General features: G+C 50.0%; 1 protein-coding gene across 1 annotated transcript in view; it reads left to right on the top strand.

Annotated features, from left to right (window-relative positions):
* Window positions 1–23,813, top strand: part of LOC141162491 (uncharacterized) — a 94,939-nt gene that overhangs the window by 48,112 nt on the left and 23,014 nt on the right. The window contains exons 7-8 of the mRNA XM_073648659.1: window positions 13,866–14,219; window positions 19,653–19,734. Coding sequence (XP_073504760.1) covers window positions 13,866–14,219; window positions 19,653–19,734 — 436 coding nt within the window. The remainder of the gene's footprint in view (window positions 1–13,865; window positions 14,220–19,652; window positions 19,735–23,813) is intronic.

Here is a 23,813-nt window from a genome sequence, read left to right as displayed (position 1 = left end):
AAAACTGTGGGTATTGGGAATTAATCAAATTGTCCTGGGTAGTGCATTCCAAAGAATTGGTGCAGCACATGTGAAATCTTGGAGACGGGAGTGGGAGGTTCGGATTATGGAGGATATTAGTTTTAAGTCATTGGCAGAATGGAGGGCACTAGAAGGGTGGTAGACTGAGATGAGGGAGGAGATATAGGGTGATGCTGAAGCATGGAGCGCTTTGGATGAGAGTGATAAGTTTATATTGAACTCTATATTGGATGGGAAACCAGTGCAATGACTGGCACAGGGAAGAGGCATCGGTGTATCGGATGGCGAGGAATATTATCCTGGCTGCTGCGTTAAGGACGGATTGGAGAGGGGAGAGTTTAGTAAGAGGGAGACCGATTAGTAGAGAGTTGCAGTAGTCCAGACAAGAATGAATAAGAGCGACAGTAAGGCTATGTACCCACGATGCAGAAATGCTCCGGATTTTTTCCTGAGCGTTTCTGCATCTCCCTGGCAGAAAAAACGCATGCGGATTGTACATGCGGATTGTACATGCGGATTTTACATGCAGATTGCGCATGCGTTTTTCCTGCCAGGGACATGCGGATGTGAAGCGTTCTTCACATGCATTTCCGCATGCGGGTTGACAAGCGCTTTCCAAGCGATTTTAGCATCACTTGGAAAGTGCTTGACAACTTGGTCACACTATATAAATCCATGCAACCGGCATATATAGTGTGACCGAAAAAGAATGGTTAAAAATAAAAAAATAAATCTATACTTACCTTCTGATGGCCCCCAGAGTCTTGCTTCGCTCCGTCCTGGCTGCCGGCAGATAGCGGTACACTGAAGGACCTGCCGTCACATGACTATGACATCAGCGCAGGTCCTTCAGTCCACCGCGATCTGCCAGCAAGGGAGGACGAGCGCAGCGGGGGCCATCAGAAGGTAAATATAACATTTATTTTCTATGTTATTCTTTTTTTCACAGGTTCTGTGGTACCCGGGTCCAGAGTAGAGTCTCCTGTCCTCCAGACCCAGGTACCATCCGCACATTGAAACGCATGGAATGCGCATCTACATATACAGTGATGCGTAATCCATGCATTCCAATGCAAGTCAATGGCGGCGAAAACGCCGCGATTCCGCAAAATAATTGGTAGTGCTGACTCCATAACCAGCTGTGAGTGTGCGGCTCCTGAGACCTTGTTTCTGTGGATGTCTGTATGAACCAGTACTCACACCAAGACCTTCATCAGACATTGTCATCTCAGCTGCAGAGACGACTATGAAGAGAAGGAGAAGTTTATTCTCAGGCTGAATTCTTCTATTATGCACAATAGTAACAGCAGCAGGGGAAAATCTTATTCTTAGCCAGAGATGTACAGAAGATGAACAGGAGGAGAGGAAGAGGGGAAGAGATACAAGCATCAGAGCAAAACTACAGGGAGAGAGACAGGACAAACGTCAAAAGGCAAACCTGATTGTATAGCAGTATAACAACAATAATACAATACTGAATAGTTCCCAAGTTGTGGGACATGACAGTTTGGTTATTGTCTCTCTTGTGTGTTTTCTATCAGCATTTTTTAGGGATTATTTTCTAACATTTTTAAAATCCATTAAGCAATGAATCTAATGCTAGCATGTTTTTAGCCTTTCAGTTGACTTCTATTTTAAACTATGGCGCAGTTTCAGGCGATGTACACACAACATCTTTTTCAGGTCTGAAAAGCATTGAATGGCCACTGCAAAAAATGGACATAATGACAGCAATGTCAAAACAACATTGCTGTGCTCGTTGAGTCTTTAGGGTTGGGAAACCCAGGAGTGACATGCTGATTCTTCGGGCGGCTTTGTTTCTAAGCCATCCGCCTCCTGTTATAGAACACACAGGAGAAGGATGCTGGCAGTGCAGCCGCAGTGAAGAATACGACAAAACCACCAGTGTAGCCACTTCAGGAAGAAAGATGCCATTTTTATTTTGAAGCAACTTTGTGATATAAAACTCTGGCAGCTTTAGATTGAAGATGTCGTGTGCACATAACCTCATCATAGAAAATGCCTGAAGAACGCTTCTTTTAATTGTTTTGGAAACCAGAAAACAGTAAAAAAAAAATGCCTGAACGTACAGTATGTATAACAAGTCATTTTACAATACAAATAGGAAGACTCTCAGCTGTTCAGGCTCCAAAAGGCTCCTCAAAAATGCAGTGTGAACAAAGCCTTACACTATGTTGAAATGTTTTCTCATCCAGAAACTGCTTCAGGAAACATCCATTTTTGGGGGTGTTTTGAGCAGATTTCCGGTGTCTTCACGCTGTTTCTTTTTCAAGTCTTTATAATCATCCATTTTTCAAACAGAAGACGCCTTAAAAAAACTCCTCCCTTTTGTAGTTTTTTTCTCCTGAAGCATCTTTTGCTAGTGTTTTATTCCAGCATTTTTTCTACACTGGCATTTTTTGCGTGTTTTTTGGACTTTTTTCTGACATTTTCTAGAATTTTTTTGGAACTTTTTTAAGCAATGAAGATAACGCTATTGAATTTGCATTGGAAACACACAAAAAACATACACTGCTCAAAAAAATAAAGGGAACACTGAAATAACACATCCTAGATCTGAATGAATGAAATATTCCCATTGAATACTTTGTTCTGTACAAAGTTGAATGTGCTGACAACAAAATCACACAAAAATCATCAATGGAAATCAAATGTATTAACCAATGGAGGCCTGGATTTGGAGTCACCCCCAAAATTAAAGTGGAAAAACACACTACAGGCTGATCCAACTTGGTAATGTCCTTAAAACAAGTCAAAATGAGTCTGAGTATTGTGTGTGGCCTCCACGTGCCTGTATGACCTCCCTACAACGCCTGGGCATGCTCCTGATGAGGCTGAGTATTGTGTGCGGCCTCCACGTGCCTGTATGACCTCCCTACAACGCCTGGGCATGCTCCTGATGAGGCTGAGTATTGTGTGTGGCCTCCACGTGCCTGTATGACCTCCCTACAATGCCTGGGCATGCTCCTGATGAGGCTGAGTATTGTGTGCGGCCTCCACGTGCCTGTATGACCTCCCTACAACGCCTGGGCATGCTCCTGATGAGGCTGAGTATTGTGTGTGGCCTCCACGTGCCTGTATGACCTCCCTACAACGCCTGGGCATGCTCCTGATGAGGTTGCGGATGGTCTCCTGTGGGATCTCCTCCCAGACTGGACTAAAGCATCCGCCAACTCCTGGACAGTCTGTGGTGCAACGTGATGTTGGTGGATGGAGCGAGACATGATGTCCCAGATGTGCTCAATCGGATTCAGGTCTGGGGAACGGGCGGCCAGTCCATAGCTTCAATGCCTTCATCTTGCAGGAACGGCTGACACACACCAGCCACATGAGGTCTGGCATTGTCCTGCATTAGGAGGAACCCAGGGCCAACCGCACCAGCATATGGTCTCACAAGGGGTCTGAGGATCTCATCTCGGTACCTAATGGCAGTCAGGCTACCACTGGCGAGCACATGGAGGGCTGTGCGGCCCTCCAAAGAAATGCCACCCCACACCATTACTGACCCACTGCCAAACCGGTCATGCTGAAGGATGTTGCAGGCAGCAGATCGCTCTCCACGGCGTCTCCAGACTCTGTCACGTCTGTCACATGTGCTCAGTGTGAACCTGCTTTCATCTGTGAAGAGCACAGGGCGCCAGTGGTGACTTTGCCAATCCTGGTGTTCTGTGGCAAATGCCAAGCGTCCTGCACGGTGTTGGGCTGTGAGCACAACCCCCATCTGTGGACATCAGGCCCTCATACCACCCTCATGGAGTCGCTTTCTAACCGTTTGTGCAGACACATGCACATTTGTGGCCTGCTGGAGGTCATTTTGCAGGGCTCTGGCAGTACTCCTCCTGTTCCTCCTTGCACAAAGGTGGAGGTAGCGGTCCTGCTGCTGGGTTGTTGCCCTCCTACGGCCCCCCTCCACGTCTCCTGGTGTACTGGCCTGTGTCCTGGTAGCGCCTCCAGCCTCTGGACACTACACTGACAGACACAGCAAACCTTCTTGCCACAGTTCGCATTGATGTGCCATCCTGGATGAGCTGCACTACCTGAACAACTTCTGTGGGTTGTAGAGTCTGTCTCATGCTACCACGAGTGTGAAAGCACAACCAACATTCAAAAGTGACCAAAACATCAGCCAGAAAGCATTGGTACTGAGATGTGGTCTGTGGTCTCCACCTGCAGAACCACTCCTTTATTGAGGGGGTCTTGATAATTGCCAATAATTTCCATCTATTGTCTATTCCATTTGCACAACAGCATGTGAAATTGATTGTCAATCAGTGTTGCTTCCTAAGTGGACAGTTTGATTTCACAGAAGTTTGATTTCCTTGGAGTTATATTCTGTTGTATAAGTGTTCCCTTTATTTTTTGAGTAGTGTATAAACAAATGTCTGGGTGTTTTTTTACTCTTCCATTGTTTGTCTTAGAATCATAGAATCATAGAATGGTAGAGTTGGAAGGGACCTCCTGGGTCATCTGGTCCAACCCCCTGCTCAAAGCAGGATTCACTAGATCATCTCAGACAGATGTCTGTCCAGCCTCTGTGTGAAGACGTCCATTGAAGGAGAACTCACCACCTCTCGTGGCAGCCTGTTCCACTCATTAATCACCCTAACTGTCAAAAAGTTTTTTCTAATATGTAATCTGTATCTTCTCCCATTTAGTTTCATCCCATTGCTTCTAGTCTTTACTTGTGCAAATGAGAATAAAGATGATCCTTCTACAGAGTGACAGCCCGAAGAGATATTTGTAGACAGCTATTAAGTCTCCTCTCAGTCTTCTTTTTTGCAAGCTAAACATTCTGTTAGTTGCTCCAGTTTATTTAGGTCTTTTTGAATCCTCTCTCTCTCTTCTCTAGTGTTAGCTATCCCTCCTAGCTTTGTGTCATCAGCAAATTTAATCAGTTTACCCTCAATTCCTTCATCTAAATCATTGATAAAGATGTTGAACAATACAGGTCCCAGGACGGAGCCCTGTGGTACCCCACTTGAGACATTCATCCAGCTGGATGTGAAGCCATTTACAACCACCCTTTGAGTCCGATCACTAAGCCAGTTGTCTTTTAAGTATTGATTGTCTTCTGAGTGGAGAATGCCTTAGACTATGTGCCCACGATGCAGAAATGCTGCGGATTTTTCCTGAGCGTTTCTGCATCTCCCTGGCAGAAGAAAACGCATGCGGATTGTACATGCGGATTGTACATGCGGATTGTACATGCGGATTGTACATGCGGATTGTACATGCGGATTTTCTGCCAGATAGAAGCGTTTGTGAAGCGTTTTGATCATGCGATTTCACATGCGGGTCGTCAAGCGCTTTTCCAAGCGATTTTAGCATCACTTGGAAATGTGCTTGACAACTTGGTCATTTAGTCATGTGACAGGTCACGCAACCGCTGACGTCGGCGGTCGCGTGACCTGTCACATGACTAAATGAAGTCATTGAAGGTCCTTTAACCACCACGAGCAGCAGAAGAGCCAGCAGCACCGCTGTGAGTAGACAGGGGGCCATCAGAAGGTAAGTATATGGTTTTTTTTTTTTATTTTAATTCTTTTTTAACTACAGGTACTATGGTACCTGGGTCTGGATGAGAGTCTCCTCTTCTCTAGACCCGGGTACCATCCATGCACTGAATCGCATAATATCTGCATGTGTATGTGTAGTCATGCGGATATTATGCGTTCCAATGCAAGTCAATGGCGGCGATTTCGCTGCGATTCTGCAAAATAATTGGTAGTGCTGCGGATTTTTCTGCAATGATAATCCGCAGCGGAAATTTCCGCAGCATGTGCACAGCACAAATGCGGATTATCATTGGGGAACATGGCAGACTACTTAACAAGCGTTTTTAATGCGTTTCTCGGCGGAAACGCATTAAATCCGCATTGTGGGCACGCAGCCTTAGGGTATGTGCACACAAAGTCTTTTCCAGGCGGGCGAACTCGAAAAGGTTTCAAAATGGAAACTGCTATAAGAAATGATGGCAATGAATAAAATGTAAGTGTTTTTTTGTGGTGAAAACACTGTGAAAAGATGGTCAAAAAGAAGCCCAAGCATCTTTTATTTTTCCCTTTGACTTCAGTTCTAAAGTAAGGAAAATGCCCAAGGAACGGACCGGTCACTCCGTTTAACCGTCCATGGAGACTTGAAGTGGTTAAAAGAAGCATCGAGGGAATCTGTCAGCAGGTGTTCACTATTTAATTTGATAGCAGCATTATGTAGGGACCTGATTCCAGGGATGCATCATTTATTAGGCTGTGTGTTGTAGTTTCCATAGAATCAGTGTCTTCTCAGCAGGAGATTATCACTGCAGGGCTAGGTGTCTTCTGCCAGACAGTCGGCTAATCTGTGTAACCCCACCTCCCACTATTGATTGGCTGCTTTCTGCTTATGTACAGTGTACACAGCAAGCTGCCAATCAGTGGTGTGGGCGGGGCTATGCACAGCTCAGCATTCCAAGATCTGCTACATCTAAAGCAGAGGAATTTCATCAAAACTGCAGGAAGCAGCCCAGTAAGTGATATATATCGCTGGAATAAGTCTCTACATCATGCTACTTTCGGATTACATAAGAAAAAAACTTGCTGACAAATTCCCTTTAAGTCCGTAACAGCAAGTTATGTTTACATAGAAATGCATACAGTGGCTTGAAAAAGTATTCATACCCCGTGATCTTTTCCACATTTTGCACATTACTCCAACAAACTTACATGTATTTGATTGGGATTGTCTGTGATACCAACACTAAGTAGTTGCGACATGTAAAGTAAATGATATGAGGCTTTTTAAACATTTAAAAAAATATAAATCTGAACATTGTGCCGTGCATTAGTATTCAGCCTCGAGTCAGTACTTTGTAGGACCACCTTTTACTGTGCAAGTCTTTTGGGGTCTGTCTCTCCAGCGTTCTCTGCTGCAGTCTTTTGGGGTCTGTCTCTCCAGCTTTCTCTGCTGTAGTATTTTGGGGTCTGTCTCTCCACCTTTCTCTGCTGCAGTCTTTTGGGGTCTGTCCCTCTAGCTTTCTCTGCTGCAGTCTTTTGGGGTCTGTCTCTCCAGCGTTCTCTGCTGCAGTCTTTTGGGGTCTGTCTCTCCAGCTTTCTCTGCTGCAGTCTTTTGGGGGCTGTCTCTCCAGCTTTCTCTGCTGCAGTCTTTTGAGGTCTGTCTCTCCAGCTTTCTCTGCTGCAGTCTTTTGGGGTCCGTCTCTCTAGCGTACTCTGCTGCAGTCTTTTGGGGTCTGTCTCTCCAGCTTTCTCTGCTGCAGTCTTTTGGGGTCTGTCTCTCCACCTTTCTCTGCTGCAGTCTTTTGGGGTCTGTCTCTCCACCTTTCTCTGCTGCAGTCTTTTGGGGTCTGTCTCTCCAGCTTTCTCTGCTGCAGTATTTTGGGGTCTGTCTCTCCACCTTTCTCTGCTGCAGTCTTTTGGGGTCTGTCCCTCTAGCTTTCTCTGCTGCAGTCTTTTGGGGTCTGTCTCTCCAGCTTTCTCTGCTGCAGTCTTTTGGGGTCTGTCTCTCCAGCTTTCTCTGCTGCAGTCTTTTGAGGTCTGTCTCTCCAGCTTTCTCTGCTGCAGTCTTTTGGGGTCCGTCTCTCTAGCGTTCTCTGCTGCAGTCTTTTGGGGTCTGTCTCTCCACCTTTCTCTGCTGCAGTCTTTTGGGGTCTGTCTCTCCAGCTTTCTCTGCAGTCTTTTGGGGTCTGACTCAGCTTTGCTCATCTAGAGGTGACATTTTGCCCCTTCTTCTTTGCACATCGCTCTCGCTCAGTGATCGGATGGAGACGTCTGTGATCAGTAATTTTCACATCTTGTCACAGATTCTCTGGGATTTGGGTCTGGATTGTGACTGCGCAATTCACACACATTAATATGCTCTGATGTAAACCCTCCATTGTAGATCTGACAGGATGTTGAGGGTCGTCCGGCTGGAAGGTGAACCTACGCCCCAGTCTCAAGTATTCTGCTGCCTCTAATAGGTTTTCCTCCAGGATTGCCCTGTATTTAGCTCCATCCATCTTCCCATCACCTCTGACCAGCTTCCCTGCCCCTGCTGAAGAAAAGTCTCCCCACAGCAGGATGCTGCCACCATACCCAAAAAAAATAGATTTTTCCCCTCCCCCATGACAGCACACCTTGAGAGAGGGATCCGCCCCACCAAGGACAGGAAACCGTCTGAAATAAAAGGGCGGCACCTCTCACTCGCTTCAGTTGGTTTCCTGTCCTTGATGGGGAACCTGTCTGGAAGAAAGAAGACTTACCTGGGGCTGTCCGGGTGTGGAAGAGCGGGCACTGGCCTGTGCACCGGGTTCAGTATCCCAGAAGCGCCGTCCGCAGCTTCCCCTGGGGTCTCTGCGCCGATCGAGGCGCACGCGGTGAGGCAGGCTCTGTCCTCCTGGAGACCGCGGAGCCGTCCTCCCCCTGCAGTGTGGAACGCTTCCGGGTGTGACGCGCCTGACATCACGGCGCAGGGCACGCTGGGGCGGCGCGCTGGGTGACGTCAGGAGGCGGCGCCGATCCAAGATGGCGGCGCCCATCGGAGCGTTCCAGGCTGTTTTTTTTCGACGGCGCTCTGGCCTGAGGAAGGGGGAGGGCCCACAGACCGGAGGAGGCTGGATGGCCCTATTTTTAAGGGGGGGGAGCTATCCTGGAAGCGTGGTGCGCTTTTGAAACATGGCTGACCCGGATAGCCAGGAGCAGCAGCTTACCCCCCCCCATCAGCAACAGAAAAAGCAGAGGGATGCATCGCATACAGACAGCCGCTCGAGTAATCGTAGTGGCAGCCGCAGGAGTAAGGCTTCAAGTGCCTCAGGACCATCCAGAATGGAATCATCAGTTCCGCGGCAGCCTCCGAATCCGGTACCAGTTTGTGACCTCCGGGGGTGAGTGAGCTTCGTGAATGTCACTGGTTAGTAACGGGAAGTCTCTTATTTGCTTCCTTTTTTTAGGAGCCTAAGAAGAGTGCCAAGCAAAAGCATAGAATGTGTGCCCTTTGCCAAGCTTCTCTCTCAGTAGAGTGGCAGAAACCACTTTGCCAGGGCTGTGTGACCAAAACCATAGCTGAGAATTCCCGGGATTTTGCTGCAAATTTAAAGTCCATAGTACATGCAGAAGTTCAGGGGTCCCTGAAAGGGTTCCTTAGAGGGAAGAAAAGACCCCGTAGAGAGGTTTCCTCCGTCTCTGATTCCTCCCAGTCCGAGGAGCAGTGGGATTCATCGTCCTCTTCCTCATCGGGGGGCAGTAGACCCTGCTTGACCTATTGAGAATACAGACAGACTGGTTAGGGCAGTAAGATCAACCATGGGTCTGGAGGAAGAGAGAGCATCTAAATCCCGGGAGGACATCATGTTTGCGGGCTTGGGAGAGAAAAAGAGACGCTCATTTCCGGTTAACAGTAAGATTCAGGGTCCTTGACCGGGAGTGGAGGAGACCAGAGAGATCAGGGGCTTTACCCTCCTTCTCCAAAAGAAGGTACCCCTTCGAAGAGAAGGATGCGGAACCTTGGGATAAGATCCCCAAGGTGGACGGGACTGTGGCAAGGTCATCGAAAAGATCTTCCCTGCCCTTGTAGGACTCTGGCGTCCTAAAAGATGCCCTGGCGTCCTAAAAGATGCCCTGGATAAAAGAGCTGACTCCTTCCTGCGCCACACGTGGGAGGCGGCGGCAGGCGGCCTAAAACCAGCGGTGGCTAGCACCTGTGTGGCGAGGTCCTTGATGGAAGACCAGCTTAAAGATAAAAAGGTCTCCAGACAGGCAATACTTGCGGATCTACCTCTAATACAAACAGCATCGGCCTTCCTGGCCGACTCTTCAGCAGACTCGGTCAGACTGTCAGCTAGGGCAGCGGGACTATCCAACGCAGCCAGGCGGGCCTTGTGGCTCAAAGGTTGCCCAGGCGACCTACCTTCGAAACAGAAGCTGTGCTCCCTCCCTTGTGACGGTAGACTCCTATTTGGCCAAAAGTTAGAAGACCTGTTAGAGAAAGCAGGCGATAAAAGCAAAGGGTTCCCGGGATTTTCGGGGGAACAAAGAAGATTTAGTTTTCGGAGGAGGAAATTTAACCGGGGTCGTCCTCCGGGAGACAAAAGGAGATGGGAAGCCAAGTCCAAAAAAGAGTCGGGCTACATGTTTGGAGGACCAACCTCGAGTTCGAAGAGATCCTCCCAATGACGCCAGGCTGGAAGTGGGTGGAAGGCTTTCCCACTTTCTTCCAGCTTGGGACTCGATAACAACAAACCCCTGGATTCTGAAGATTATCAGTGGGGGCTTGAAGATCCGGTTCAGCCAGACCCCCTGGCGGACCTTTGTGGTTACCCCCCTACGAAAGGTCCAGGAAGAACAGTTAGCCCTGGAAACAGAAGTGTTAGAGTTAGTAGGAAAGCAGGTCCTTCTCGAAGTACCAGCACCACAGAGAGGGAAGGGGTTCTATTCCCCACTATTCATGATAAAAAAAACAAACGGGTCCTTAAGGACCATCATCAACCTCAGGAGTCTGAACCAAGTAGTAAAAAACCAGACTTTCAAGATGGAGTCAGTAAGCTCGGCAGTGAAGCTCTTACATCACAACTGCTTTATGGCTGTAATAGACTTGAAGGACGCATATTATCACGTCCCAATCCATCCGGAGTATCAGAAGTATCTGAGAGTAGCCCTGTTTATTCAGGGGAAGCTGAGGCATTTTCAGTTTGCTGCCCTACCCTTTGGCCTCTCCATTGCCCCGAGAATATTTACGAAACTAATAGCAGAAGTGACAGCCTTCCTACGGATCAAGAATGTAGTGATCGTGCCATATTTAGATGACTTCTTGATAATAGGGAAAACAGAAGCCCACTGCTCCAGTCAGCTCCTAGTGGTCACGGAAGTGTTGCATCAGCTGGGGTGGTTAGTGAATTTCCAAAAATCAAGACTAACCCCCTCCAGGACTCAGACCTTTCTGGGTCTAATCCTAGACTCTCGTCACCAAACCTGCTTCCTTCCAGAGGACAAAATCTGCAGGTTGATTGCATTAGTCTCGAAGGCCATTCAAGCTCCAGAGATGTCTCTGAGAGAGGCAATGTCCCTCATGGGTTCTATGACGGCCTGTCTCCCAGCAGTAATGTGGGCCCAGGGGCATATGAGGCGGCTTCAGTGGGAGGTCCTGTCAGCACAGAGGTCCTGCAACAGGCATTTAGAAGGCAGGCTCTCTCTCTCCCCAGAAGTAGTAGATTCCCTTTTGTGGTGGACAGTCAGGGGAAATCTGACCGCAGGCGTTCAGTGGTCCTGACCAGTAGATCGGGTAATTACGACCGACGCAAGCAGTTCCGGATGGGTGGGTCATCTGGCAGAACTGTCAATACAGGGTCACTGGGCTTACCACGAGAGGGGAGCATCCTCAAACATAAAGGAGCTTTGGGCAGTAGAAAGATCCCTCAGGGGCTTCCTCCCTCGCATCCAAAATCACCATGTCCAGGTCAGGTCCGACAACCGGACAGCAGTAGCCTATGTGAATCACCAGGGAGGGACAAGGTCACGCCCTCTGATTGTGGTGGCAGACAGGATCCTTTGTCTAGCAGAGCGAAACCTCCTATCCCTCAGTGCCCTTCACATAAAGGGGGTAGAAAACGTGAAAGCAGATTTTCTAAGCCGCCATACCCTAAGACAGGGGGAGTGGGGGTTAAACCCGGAGGTCTTCCATCAGATTGTCCAGGTATGGGGGCAGCCAGACATAGACCTGTTCGCCACAAGGGCAAACAGGAAGGTGCAGAGATTTTGCTCCCTAAATCCGGCAGAAAATCCCCATGCCGTAGATGCCCTCCAGATTCCTTGGGGGTTCAGGAAGGCCTATGCCTTTCCGCCATTAGTGATGATTCCAGTAGTGGTGAGGAAGATCCGGGAGGAAGGCGCCAGGGTGATTTTGATAGCCCCTTTTTGGCCCAAGAGGCCTTGGTTCTCTCTGCTTCGGCTAATGTCGGTGTCAGATGCCTGGATTCTATCAGAGAGGCCGGACCTTCTCATGCAGGGACCAGTATTCCATGCCCAGGCCAGGGGGTTCCATCTTTCGGCATGGAATTTGAGAGGTCACTATTGAGTAGCAAGGGGTTTTCACCAGGTTTAGTTTCTACTTTATTTTGGAGCAGAAAACCAATTACAACTAAGATTTATAGCAGGGTTTGGGATAAATTCCTAGAGTTTATAGATATCCCGCTATCGAGCAAACCTCCGATCAGAGGGATCCTGGAATTTCTGCAAAAGGGGCGGGACCTGAGTCTAGCTACAGGGACCCTTAAGGTTCAAGTTTCAGCTTTGGGAGCACTCTACAATTGCAATCTGGCTGGGAATAGGTGGATCTCGAGGTTTATCAGGTCCTGTGCCAGAGCAGGACCGGTTAGGTCCATGGGTGTTCCTCCTTGGGACCTGAATTTAGTCTTGAATGCTCTTACTAGTGAACCATTCGAACCCCTACACAAGGTCTCTCCAAAAATTCTCACCCTTAAGACCATCCTCCTAGTGGCCTTAACGTCAGCCCGTAGGGTGGGTGATCTGCAGGCCCTCTCGGTTAATCCTCCTTACACACAAATCTTTGAGGATAGGGTCACCTTGCGGCCAGATCCAGCATACCTTCCCAAGGTGGTATCTAGATTTCACCATAGTCAGGAGATTGTGCTACCCTCGTTCTGCAGCAATCCCAAGAACCCAGGGGAAGTCAGGTTCCATAGCCTAGATGTTAGGAGGTCCCTGCTACAGTACATTCACGTGACTAGTCTGTGGAGGAAAGACTATTCTTTGTTCCTGGCCTTTCAAGGGTGTAGGAAAGGTCACGGGGTGTCCAAGGGTACCGTCTCTAGGTGGCTCAGGGAGGCCATTTGCTTAGCCTATACGTCCACAGGGGTTCCAGCCCCGGACAATGTGAGGGCTCATTCCACCAGAGCCGTCGCAACCTCCTGGGCAGAGAGAGCAGACGTCTCGATCGAGCAGATATGTAGGGCTGCTACTTGGTCTACACCATCCACCTTCTTTAAGCACTATCGGTTGGATCTGTCCTCTTCTGATCTCACCTTTGGGAGAAGGGTACTTCAGGCGGTGGTCCCTCCCTAGGGTGCTCATAAATTCTCCAAAATTCTCTCAAGGTATGCTGTCATGGGGGAGGGGAAAACACCAAGGTTACTTACCGGTAGCCAGTTTTTCCTGAGCCCATGACAGCACCCGTAGTTTCCCCCCCTATTTTTTCTATGTTTCACACACCCTGGTGTGCACTGTTTTGGGTGGTGTGTATATGTATATTGTGGTGCTGGTTATGTGCCTAACCTGTTTAGGGAGGTCCTCTCAATGCTCTGTAAACAACTGAAGCGAGGGAGAGGTGCCGCCCTTTTATTTCAGACGGTTTCCTGTCCTTGGTGGGGCGGATCCCTCTCTCAAGGTGTGCTGTCATGGGCTCAGGAAAAACCGGCTACCGGTAAGTAACCTTGGTGTTTTTTACTGAAGCAGCTTTTGGTTGAAAACCAGAAAAAAACATGAGTGATACATAAGTTGTGACTTGTTTCTATTATACTTTTCCTCTGATTGTTCCTCTCCTGATTTTGGCTTACAAATACTAATGTAAAATATTCACCAAATACTGAGAGTGTGAACGTGGCCTTAGTTATCAATTTCATTGCTAGAATTAGTGTGCTAAAGCTGAACGAGTCCTAAAAATACTCATTTACTAGACAAATTGATTCCAGAAAGAAACGTCATTGTATCTCGCCCAAGAATTGCACCAATTGCAGAAAGTAAACTCTTGTCTTTCATTAGGGGTTTCCCACTCTGATATTATCGGTGACACTTATACAGGACCCAGCTTAAATCCTCATCTTCTTCCATACGTTACAGATTTTCCCTGGCATCCAGACGTCAGATCTATCAATGTCCCCGAGCTGGAAGATGGTAAATCAGCCACACTGACCTGTAATATCTCCGGATATTTCCCTGATCTTCTATCTATTATTTGGTTCACGAAGAAGGATGGAAATGTGACCGATCTGCCCAGAGAACCATCAAAGAAGGACAGAAATTACAAGATCTCACATAAGGGGAAGAGACAGACAGATAACACTTATTCCTGTGAAGCTTCAGTGACTTTTATCCCAATAATAAGTTTAGACCAAGGATCAGAAATCATCTGCAGAGTGGAGCATCCCAGCGAGGAGGGTCCCATAGAGCGGAGCACCGGACCCCTACACATCGGTGAGTGCCCCCGGACTTACAGGTGGATTTTACGATTCTTGACTTTGGAGCAAAGTCAAATTATCTCACATTATTGTAGGTAATATAGAGTTGAGTTGATCACTGGACTCGAGCCTGTGCCGATGCCCCTGCTGACTATAAAGCACAATGGAGAATGTTGAGCTATTTATAGACCCCATGAAGGATACAGTATATCAATAGTGGTCAGCAGTAGATGGATAGATATCAGAGAGATCAGTAACTGACTGAGTCTTGTTCCTGTATCTCTATAAACAGGAATGTCAAACTTAAACGCACAGAGGGCCAAATTGAAAAACTTGGACAAAGTCGCGGCATATAGTATACATTATATTGGGCCTCACAAAGTCCTCCATACAGAATAATGGGCCCCACATAGTCCTCCATACAGAAGAATGGACCCCACATAGTGCTCCATACAGAATAATGGGCCCCACATAGTCCTCCATACAGAAGAATGGACCCCACAAAGTCCTCCATACAGTATAATGGCCCCACATAGTGCTCCATACAGAGTAATGGGCCCCACATAGTCCTCCATACAGAAGAATGGGCCCCACATAGTCCTCCATACAGAATAATGGGCCCCACATAGTCCTCCATACAGTATAATGGGCCCCACATAGTGCTCCATACAGAATAATGGGCCCCACATAGTCCTCCATACAGAAGAATGGACCCCACAAAGTCCTCCATACAGTATAATGGTCCCACATAGTGCTCCATACAGAGTAATGGGCCCCACATAGTGCTCCATACAGAATAATGGGCCCCACATAGTCCTCCATACAGAAGAATGGGCCCCACATAGTCCTCCATACAGAATAATGGGCCACACATAGTCCTCCATACAGTATAATGGGCCCCACATAGTCCTCCATACAGAAGAATGGACCCCACATAGTCCTCCATACAGAATAATGACCCCACATAGTGCTCCATACAGAATAATGGGCCCCACATAGTCCTCCATACAGTATAATGGGCCCCACATAGTCCTCCATACAGAATAATGGCCCCACATAGTGCTCCATACGGAATAATGGGCCCCACATAGTCCTCCATACAGTATAATGGACCCCACATAGTTCTCCATACAGAATAATAGCCCCACATAGTCCTCCATACAGAATAATAGCCCCACATAGTCCTCCATACAGAATAATGGGCCCCACATAGTCCTCCATACAGAAGAATGGACCCCACATAGTGCTCCATACAGAATAATGGGCCCCACATAGTCCTCCATACAGAAGAATGGGCCCCACATAGTCCTCCATACAGAATAATGGGCCCCACATAGTCCTCCATACAGTATAATGGGCCCCACATAGTGCTCCATACAGAATAATGGGCCCCACATAGTCCTCCATACAGAAGAATGGACCCCACATAGTCCTCCATACAGTATAATGGCCCCACATAGTGCTCCATACAGAGTAATGGGCCCCACATAGTCCTCCATACAGAAGAATGGACCCCACATAGTCCTCCATACAGTATAATGGCCCCACATAGTCCTCCATACAGAATAATGGGCCCCACATAGTCCTCCATACTGTATAATGGGCCCCACATAGTCCTCCATACAGAAGAATGGACCCCACATAGTCCTCCATACAGAATAATGACCCCACATAGTGCTCCATACAGAATAATGGGCCCCACATAGTCCTCCATACAGTATAATGGGCCCCACATAGTCCTCCATACAGAATAATGGCCCCACATAGTGCTCCATACGGAAGAATGGACCCCACAAAGTCCTCCATACAATATAATGGCCCCACATAGTGCTCCATACAGAGTAATGGGCCCCACTTAGTGCTACATACAGAATAATGGGCCCCACATAGTCCTCCATACAGAAGAATGGGCCCCACATAGTCCTCCATACAGAATAATGGGCCCCACATAGTCCTCCATACAGAATAATGGGCCACACATAGTCCTCCATACAGTATACTGGGCCCCACATAGTGCTCCATACAGAATAATGGGCCCCACATAGTCCTCCATACAGAAGAATGGACCCCACAAAGTCCTCCATACAGTATAATGGCCCCACATAGTGCTCCATACAGAGTAATGGGCCCCACATAGTCCTCCATACAGAAGAATGGACCCCACATAGTCCTCCATACAGTATAATGGCCCCACATAGTCCTCCATACAGAATAATGGGCCCCACATAGTCCTCCATACTGTATAATGGGCCCCACATAGTCCTCCATACAGAAGAATGGACCCCACATTGTCCTCCATACAGAATAATGACCCCAGATAGTGCTCCATACAGAATAATGGGCCCCACATAGTCCTCCATACAGTATAATGGGCCCCACATAGTCCTCCATACAGAATAATGGCCCCACATAGTGCTCCATACGGAATAATGGGCCCCACATAGTCCTCCATACAGTATAATGGACCCCACATAGTTCTCCATACAGAATAATAGCCCCACATAGTCCTCCATACAGAATAATAGCCCCACATAGTCCTCCATACAGAATAATGGGCCCCACATAGTCCTCCATACAGAAGAATGGACCCCACATAGTGCTCCATACAGAATAATGGGCCCCACATAGTGCTCCATACAGAATAATGGGCCCCACATAGTCCTCCATACAGAAGAATGGGCCCCACATAGTCCTCCATACAGAATAATGGGCCCCACATAGTCCTCCATACAGTATAATGGGCCCCACATAGTGCTCCATACAGAATAATGGGCCCCACATAGTCCTCCATACAGAAGAATGGACCCCACATAGTCCTCCATACAGTATAATGGCCCCACATAGTGCTCCATACAGAGTAATGGGCCCCACATAGTCCTCCATACAGAAGAATGGACCCCACATAGTCCTCCATACAGTATAATGGCCCCACATAGTCCTCCATACAGAATAATGGGCCCCACATAGTCCTCCATACTGTATAATGGGCCCCACATAGTCCTCCATACAGAAGAATGGACCCCACATAGTCCTCCATACAGAATAATGACCCCACATAGTGCTCCATACAGAATAATGGGCCCCACATAGTCCTCCATACAGTATAATGGGCCCCACATAGTCCTCCATACAGAATAATGGCCCCACATAGTGCTCCATACGGAATAATGGGCCCCACATAGTCCTCCATACAGTATAATGGACCCCACATAGTTCTCCATACAGAATAATAGCCCCACATAGTCCTCCATACAGAATAATAGCCCCACATAGTCCTCCATACAGAATAATGGGCCCCACATAGTCCTCTATACAGAATAATGGCCCCACATAGTCCTCCATACAGAATAATGGGCCCCACATAGTCCTCCATACAGTATAATGGCCCCACATAGTTCTCCATACAGAATAATAGCCCCACATAGTCCTCCATACAGAATAATGGGCCCCACATAGTCCTCCATACAGAATAATGGGCCCCACATAGTGCTCCATACGGAATAATGGGCCCCACATAGTCCTCCATACAGAAGAATGGACCCCACATAGTCCTCCATACAGTATAATGGCCCCACATAGTGCTCCATACAGAGTAATGGGCCCCACATAGTCCTCCATACAGAAGAATGGACCCCACATAGTGCTCCATACAGAATAATGGGCCCCACATAGTCCTCCATACAGAAGAATGGACCCCACATAGTCCTCCATACAGTATAATGGCCCCACATAGTGCTCCATACAGAGTAATGGGCCCCACATAGTCCTCCATACAGAAGAATGGACCCCACATAGTCCTCCATACAGTATAATGGCCCCACATAGTCCTCCATACAGAATAATGGGCCCCACATAGTCCTCCATACTGTATAATGGGCCCCACATAGTCCTCCATACAGAAGAATGGACCCCACATAGTCCTCCATACAGAATAATGACCCCACATAGTGCTCCATACAGAATAATGGGCCCCACATAGTCCTCCATACAGTATAATGGGCCCCACATAGTCCTCCATACAGAATAATGGCCCCACATAGTGCTCCATACGGAATAATGGGCCCCACATAGTCCTCCATACAGTATAATGGACCCCACATAGTTCTCCATACAGAATAATAGCCCCACATAGTCCTCCATACAGAATAATAGCCCCACATAGTCCTCCATACAGAATAATGGGCCCCACATAGTCCTCTATACAGAATAATGGCCCCACATAGTCCTCCATACAGAATAATGGGCCCCACATAGTCCTCCATACAGTATAATGGCCCCACATAGTTCTCCATACAGAATAATAGCCCCACATAGTCCTCCATACAGAATAATGGGCCCCACATAGTCCTCTATGCAGAATAATGAGCCCCACATAGTCCTCCATACAGAATAATGGGCCCCACATAGTCCTCCATACAGTATAATGGCCCCACATAGTCCTCCATACAGTATAATGGACCCCACATAGTTCTCCATACAGAATAATAGCCCCACATAGTCCTCCATACAGAATAATGGGCCCCACATAGCCCTCCATACAGAATAATGGGCCCCACATAGTCCTCCATACAGAATAATGGGCTCCACATAGTCCTCCATACAGTATAATGGTCCCCACATAGTCCTCCATATAGTATAATGGGCCCCATATAGTCCTCCATACAGTATAATGGTCCCCACATACTCCTCCATACAGTATAATGGGCACCACATAGTCCTCCATACAGTATAATGGTCCCCACATAGTCCTCCATATAGTATAATGGGCCCCATATAGTCCTCCATACAGCATAATGGTCCCCACATACTCCTCCATACAGTATAATGGGCACCACATAGTCCTCCATACAGTATAATGGTCCCCACATAGTACTCCATATAGTATAATGGTCCCCACATACTCCTCCATACAGTATAATGGTCCCCACATAGTCCTCCATACAGTATAATGGGCCCCACATAGTCCTCCATACAGTATAATGGGCCCCACATAGGGGTGGTGGTTCTGGTGTCGTGGACCAAAAATAACCACACTATGGACCAGACTATTGACAGTAACATTTATTGGCTGCCTGTGCTGAATAATGTTACTCATCTCTTTATAATGTACAGAAGAAATAACAAATACGAAATCCATTTCTATGTCTCGTTCCATTGACTTTCATGCGATAAAAATATAAAAGTATAAATATAAAAGTATGTAACCTCTCATTACAGTAACAGAGTCATATAGAAAATAGCAGCCGTGGTAACCTAATGAAGTGAATGAATGCAACGTGCAAAATTAGAGTTTCTGCCTAATATTTGTCACTAACTGGTGACACAAGTCCTATATAATCATTTCAGGGATACAGAAATTATTGGCGTTATCGGTTTCGGGAATGTTTCTTAGATTCATGTTATAATTGTGAAGTTTAATTTGTACTAAATTGATCTGATTCTGTTTCAGATGTAAGAAAGCAAAGATTTGTTCAAAATACAAAACAATTATTCGAAAGTGGAAAACAATACATTGGAAGCTTCAGTAATCCGTAAGTTCCTCTTCCTCCTGACCTCGTACAGTAAATGACGCCGTGTGATCAGTTACCGGTGACGGCCAGTGAGGAGACAGTCAGTGATCACTGATACATCTGTCTACACCGGCGGTGGGCAATTCATTACCCAAAGAGGCACATAAGAAGTTGTGACTGCCCGGACTGACTGGTGTGAGCGTGATTAGTGATCCCACTGTACCATGAACCGAGGAGTGCCTGGAGGGGCGTAACTAAGTATCTACCCGATCCGACCAAGGTCGCTCGGCGGCTAACGACTCCGTGAACCAAGGAGGAACCGAGCATAGGGACCAGGTGCTACTCCAGGTCAGACCCCAGTCACAGTTGTTGACCCACACCAGGGAATGCAGGAACAGGCAGGTTAGGCTGGCATACAGACAGGTGGGTATTGGCAGGCACGGCTGGCTTGCAGACAGGTGGGTACTGGCAAGCACGGCTGGTATGCAGACAGGGGGGTACTGACAAGCACGGCTGGAGTGCAGGCAGGGAAATACTGGCGAGCACGGCTGGAGTGCAGACAGGTAGGTACTAGCAGGTTGGAGCGCAGGCTGGATAGAGTCCAGTACAGACTGGGAGACAGGAACAGAGCCGCAGATGCGGTAGACAAGCAGAGTAAAGCGAAACCGCCGGAGCGGAGGGCAAGGCAGAGCAGAGCGGAACCGCAGATGCGGTGAACAAGGCGGAGCAGAGCGGAACCACCGGAGCGGTGGACAAGGCAGAGCAGAGAGGAACCGCCGGAGCGGTGGGCTAGGCAGAGCAAAGGGGAACCGCCGGAGCGGTGAGCAAGCAGAGCAGAACTAAACCGCAGGTGCGGTGAACAAGGCAGAGCAAAGAGGAACCGCTGGAGCGGTGGGCTAGGCAGAGCAGAGAGAAGCCGCTGGAGCGGTGGGCAAGGCAGAGTGGAGAGAAACCGCTGGTGCGGTGGGCAAGTCAGAGCAGAGAGAAGCCGCCGGAGCGGTGGGCAAGTCAGAGCAGAGGGAAACCGCTGGAGCGGTGGGCAAGTCAGAGCAGAGAGAAACCGCTGGTGCGGTGAGCAAGGCAGAGCAGAGAGAAGCCGCCGGAGCAGTGGGCAAGTCAGAGCAGAGAGAAACCGCTGGTGCGGTGAGCAAGGCAGAGCAGAGAGAAGCCACCGCAGCAGTGGGTAAGTCAGAGCAGGGGGAAACCGCCGGAACGGTGGGCAGAGCAGAGAGAAACCGCCGGTGCGGTGAGCAAGGCAGAGCAGACAGAAGCCGCCGGAGCGGTGGGCAAGTCAGAGCAGAGAGAAGCTGCCGGAGCGGTGGGCAAGTCAGAGCAGAGAGAAGTCGCCGGAGCGGTGGGTAAGTCAGAGCAGAGGGAAACCGCCGGAGCGGTGGGCAAGTCAGAGCAGAGAGAAACCGCTGGTGCGGTGAGCAAGGCAGAGCAGAGAGAAGCCGCCGGAGCGGTGGGCTAGTCAGAGCAGAGGGAAACCGCCGGAGCGGTGGGCAAGTCAGAGCAGAGGGAAACCGCCGGAGCGGTGGGCAAGTCAGAGCAGAGAGAAACCGCTGGTGCGGTGAGCAAGGCAGAGCAGAGAAAAGCCGCCGGAGTGGTGGGCAAGTCAGAGCAGAGGGAAACCGCCGGAGCGGTGGGCAAGTCAGAGCAGAGAGAAACCGCTGGTGCGGTGGGCAAGTCAGAGCAGAGAGAAGCCGCCGGAGCGGTGGGCAAGTCTGAGCAGAGAGAAGCTGCCAGAGCGGTGGGCAAGTCAGAGCAGAGAGAAACCGCTGGTGCGGTGAGCAAGGCAGAGCAGAGAGAAGCCGCCGGAGTGGTGGGCAAGTCAGAGCAGAGGGAAACCGCCGGAGCGGTGGGCAAGTCAGAGCAGAGAGAAGCCGCCGGAGCAGTGGGCAAGTCAGAGCAGAGAGAAGCCGCCGGAGCGGTGGGCAAGTCAGAGCAGAGAGAAGCCGCCGGAGCGGTGGGCAAGTCAGAGCAGAGGGAAACCGCTGGAACGGTGGGCAAGGCAGAGCAGAGAGAAACCGCCGGTGTGGTGGGCAAGGCAGAGCAGAGAGAAGCCGCCGGAGCAGTGGGCAAGTCAGAGCAGAGAGAAGCCGCCGGAGCAGTGGGCAAGTCAGAGCAGAGGGAAACCGCCGGAGCAGTGGGCAAGGCAGAGCAGAGAGAAACCGCAGGTGCGGTGAGCAAGGCAGAGCAGAGAGAAACCGCTGGTGCGGTGAGCAAGGCAGAGCAGAGAGAAGCCGCCGGAGCGGTGGGCAAGTCAGAGCAGAGGGAAACCGCCAGAGCGGTGGGGAAGTCAGAGCAGAGAGAAACCGCTGGTGCGGTGGGCAAGTCAGAGCAGAGGGAAACCGCCGGAGCGGTGGGCAAGTTAGAGCAGAGAGAAACCGCAGGTGCGGTGGACAAGGCAGAGCAGAGCGGAAGCGCAGGTGCGGTGAACAAGGCGGAGCAGAGCGGAACCACCGGAGCGGTGGACAAGGCAGAGCAGAGAGGAACCGCCGGAGCGGTGGGCTAGGCAGAGCAGAGGGGAACCTCCGGAGCGGTGAGCAAGCACAGCAGAACTAAACCGCAGGTGCGGTGAACAAGGCAGAGCAAAGAGGAACCGCCAGAGCGGTGGGCTAGGCAGAGCAGAGAGAAGCCGCTGGAGCGGTGGGCAAGGCAGAGCAGAGAGAAACCGCCGGTGCGGTGAGCAAGGCAGAGCAGACAGAAGCCGCCGGAGCGGTGGGCAAGTCAGAGCAGAGAGAAGCTGCCGGAGCGGTGGGCAAGTCAGAGCAGAGAGAAGCCGCCGGAGCGGTGGGCAAGTCAGAGCAGAGAGAAGCCGCCGGAGCGGTGGGCAAGTCAGAGCAGAGGGAAACCGCTGGAACGGTGGGCAAGGCAGAGCAGAGAGAAGCCGCCGGTGCGGTGGGCAAGGCAGAGCAGAGAGAAGCCGCCGGAGCAGTGGGCAAGTCAGAGCAGAGAGAAGCCGCCGGAGCGGTGGGCAAGTCAGAGCAGAGAGAAGCCGCCGGAGCAGTGGGCAAGTCAGAGCAGAGGGAAACCGCCGGAGCAGTGGGCAAGGCAGAGCAGAGAGAAACCGCAGGTGCGGTGAGCAAGGCAGAGCAGAGAGAAACCGCTGGTGCGGTGAGCAAGGCAGAGCAGAGAGAAGCCGCCGGAGCGGTGGGCAAGTCAGAGCAGAGGGAAACCGCCAGAGCGGTGGGGAAGTCAGAGCAGAGAGAAACCGCTGGTGCGGTGGGCAAGTCAGAGCAGAGGGAAACCGCCGGAGCGGTGGGCAAGTTAGAGCAGAGAGAAACCACAGGTGCGGTGGACAAGGCAGAGCAGAGCGGAAGCGCAGGTGCGGTGAACAAGGCGGAGCAGAGCGGAACCACCGGAGCGGTGGACAAGGCAGAGCAGAGAGGAACCGCCGGAGCGGTGGGCTAGGCAGAGCAGAGGGGAACCTCCGGAGCGGTGAGCAAGCACAGCAGAACTAAACCGCAGGTGCGGTGAACAAGGCAGAGCAAAGAGGAACCGCCAGAGCGGTGGGCTAGGTAGAGCAGAGAGAAGCCGCTGGAGCGGTGGGCAAGGCAGAGCAGAGAGAAACCGCCGGTGCGGTGAGCAAGGCAGAGCAGACAGAAGCCGCCGGAGCGGTGGGCAAGTCAGAGCAGAGAGAAGCTGCCGGAGCGGTGGGCAAGTCAGAGCAGAGAGAAGCCGCCGGAGCGGTGGGTAAGTCAGAGCAGAGGGAAACCGCCGGAGAAGTGGGCAAGTCAGAGCAGAGAGAAACCGCTGGTGCGGTGAGCAAGGCAGAGCAGAGAGAAGCCGCCGGAGCGGTGGGCTAGTCAGAGCAGAGGGAAACCGCCGGAGCGGTGGGCAAGTCAGAGCAGAGGGAAACCGCCGGAGCGGTGGGCAAGTCAGAGCAGAGAGAAACCGCTGGTGCGGTGAGCAAGGCAGAGCAGAGAGAAGCCGCCGGAGCGGTGGGCAAGTCAGAGCAGAGGGAAACCGCCGGAGCGGTGGGCAAGTCAGAGCAGAGAGAAACCGCTGGTGCGGTGGGCAAGTCAGAGCAGAGAGAAGCCGCCGGAGCGGTGGGCAAGTCTGAGCAGAGAGAAGCTGCCAGAGCGGTGGGCAAGTCA

The sequence above is a fragment of the Phyllobates terribilis genome, unplaced genomic scaffold (assembly GCF_046119375.1).
Source record: "Phyllobates terribilis strain yellow unplaced genomic scaffold, ASM4611937v1 Scaffold_9__5_contigs__length_417890890, whole genome shotgun sequence".
NCBI classification, from domain to species: Eukaryota; Metazoa; Chordata; class Amphibia; order Anura; family Dendrobatidae; genus Phyllobates; species Phyllobates terribilis.
Note: the sequence above shows the minus strand (reverse complement) of the source record. Positions and strands in the feature narration are given on the sequence as shown.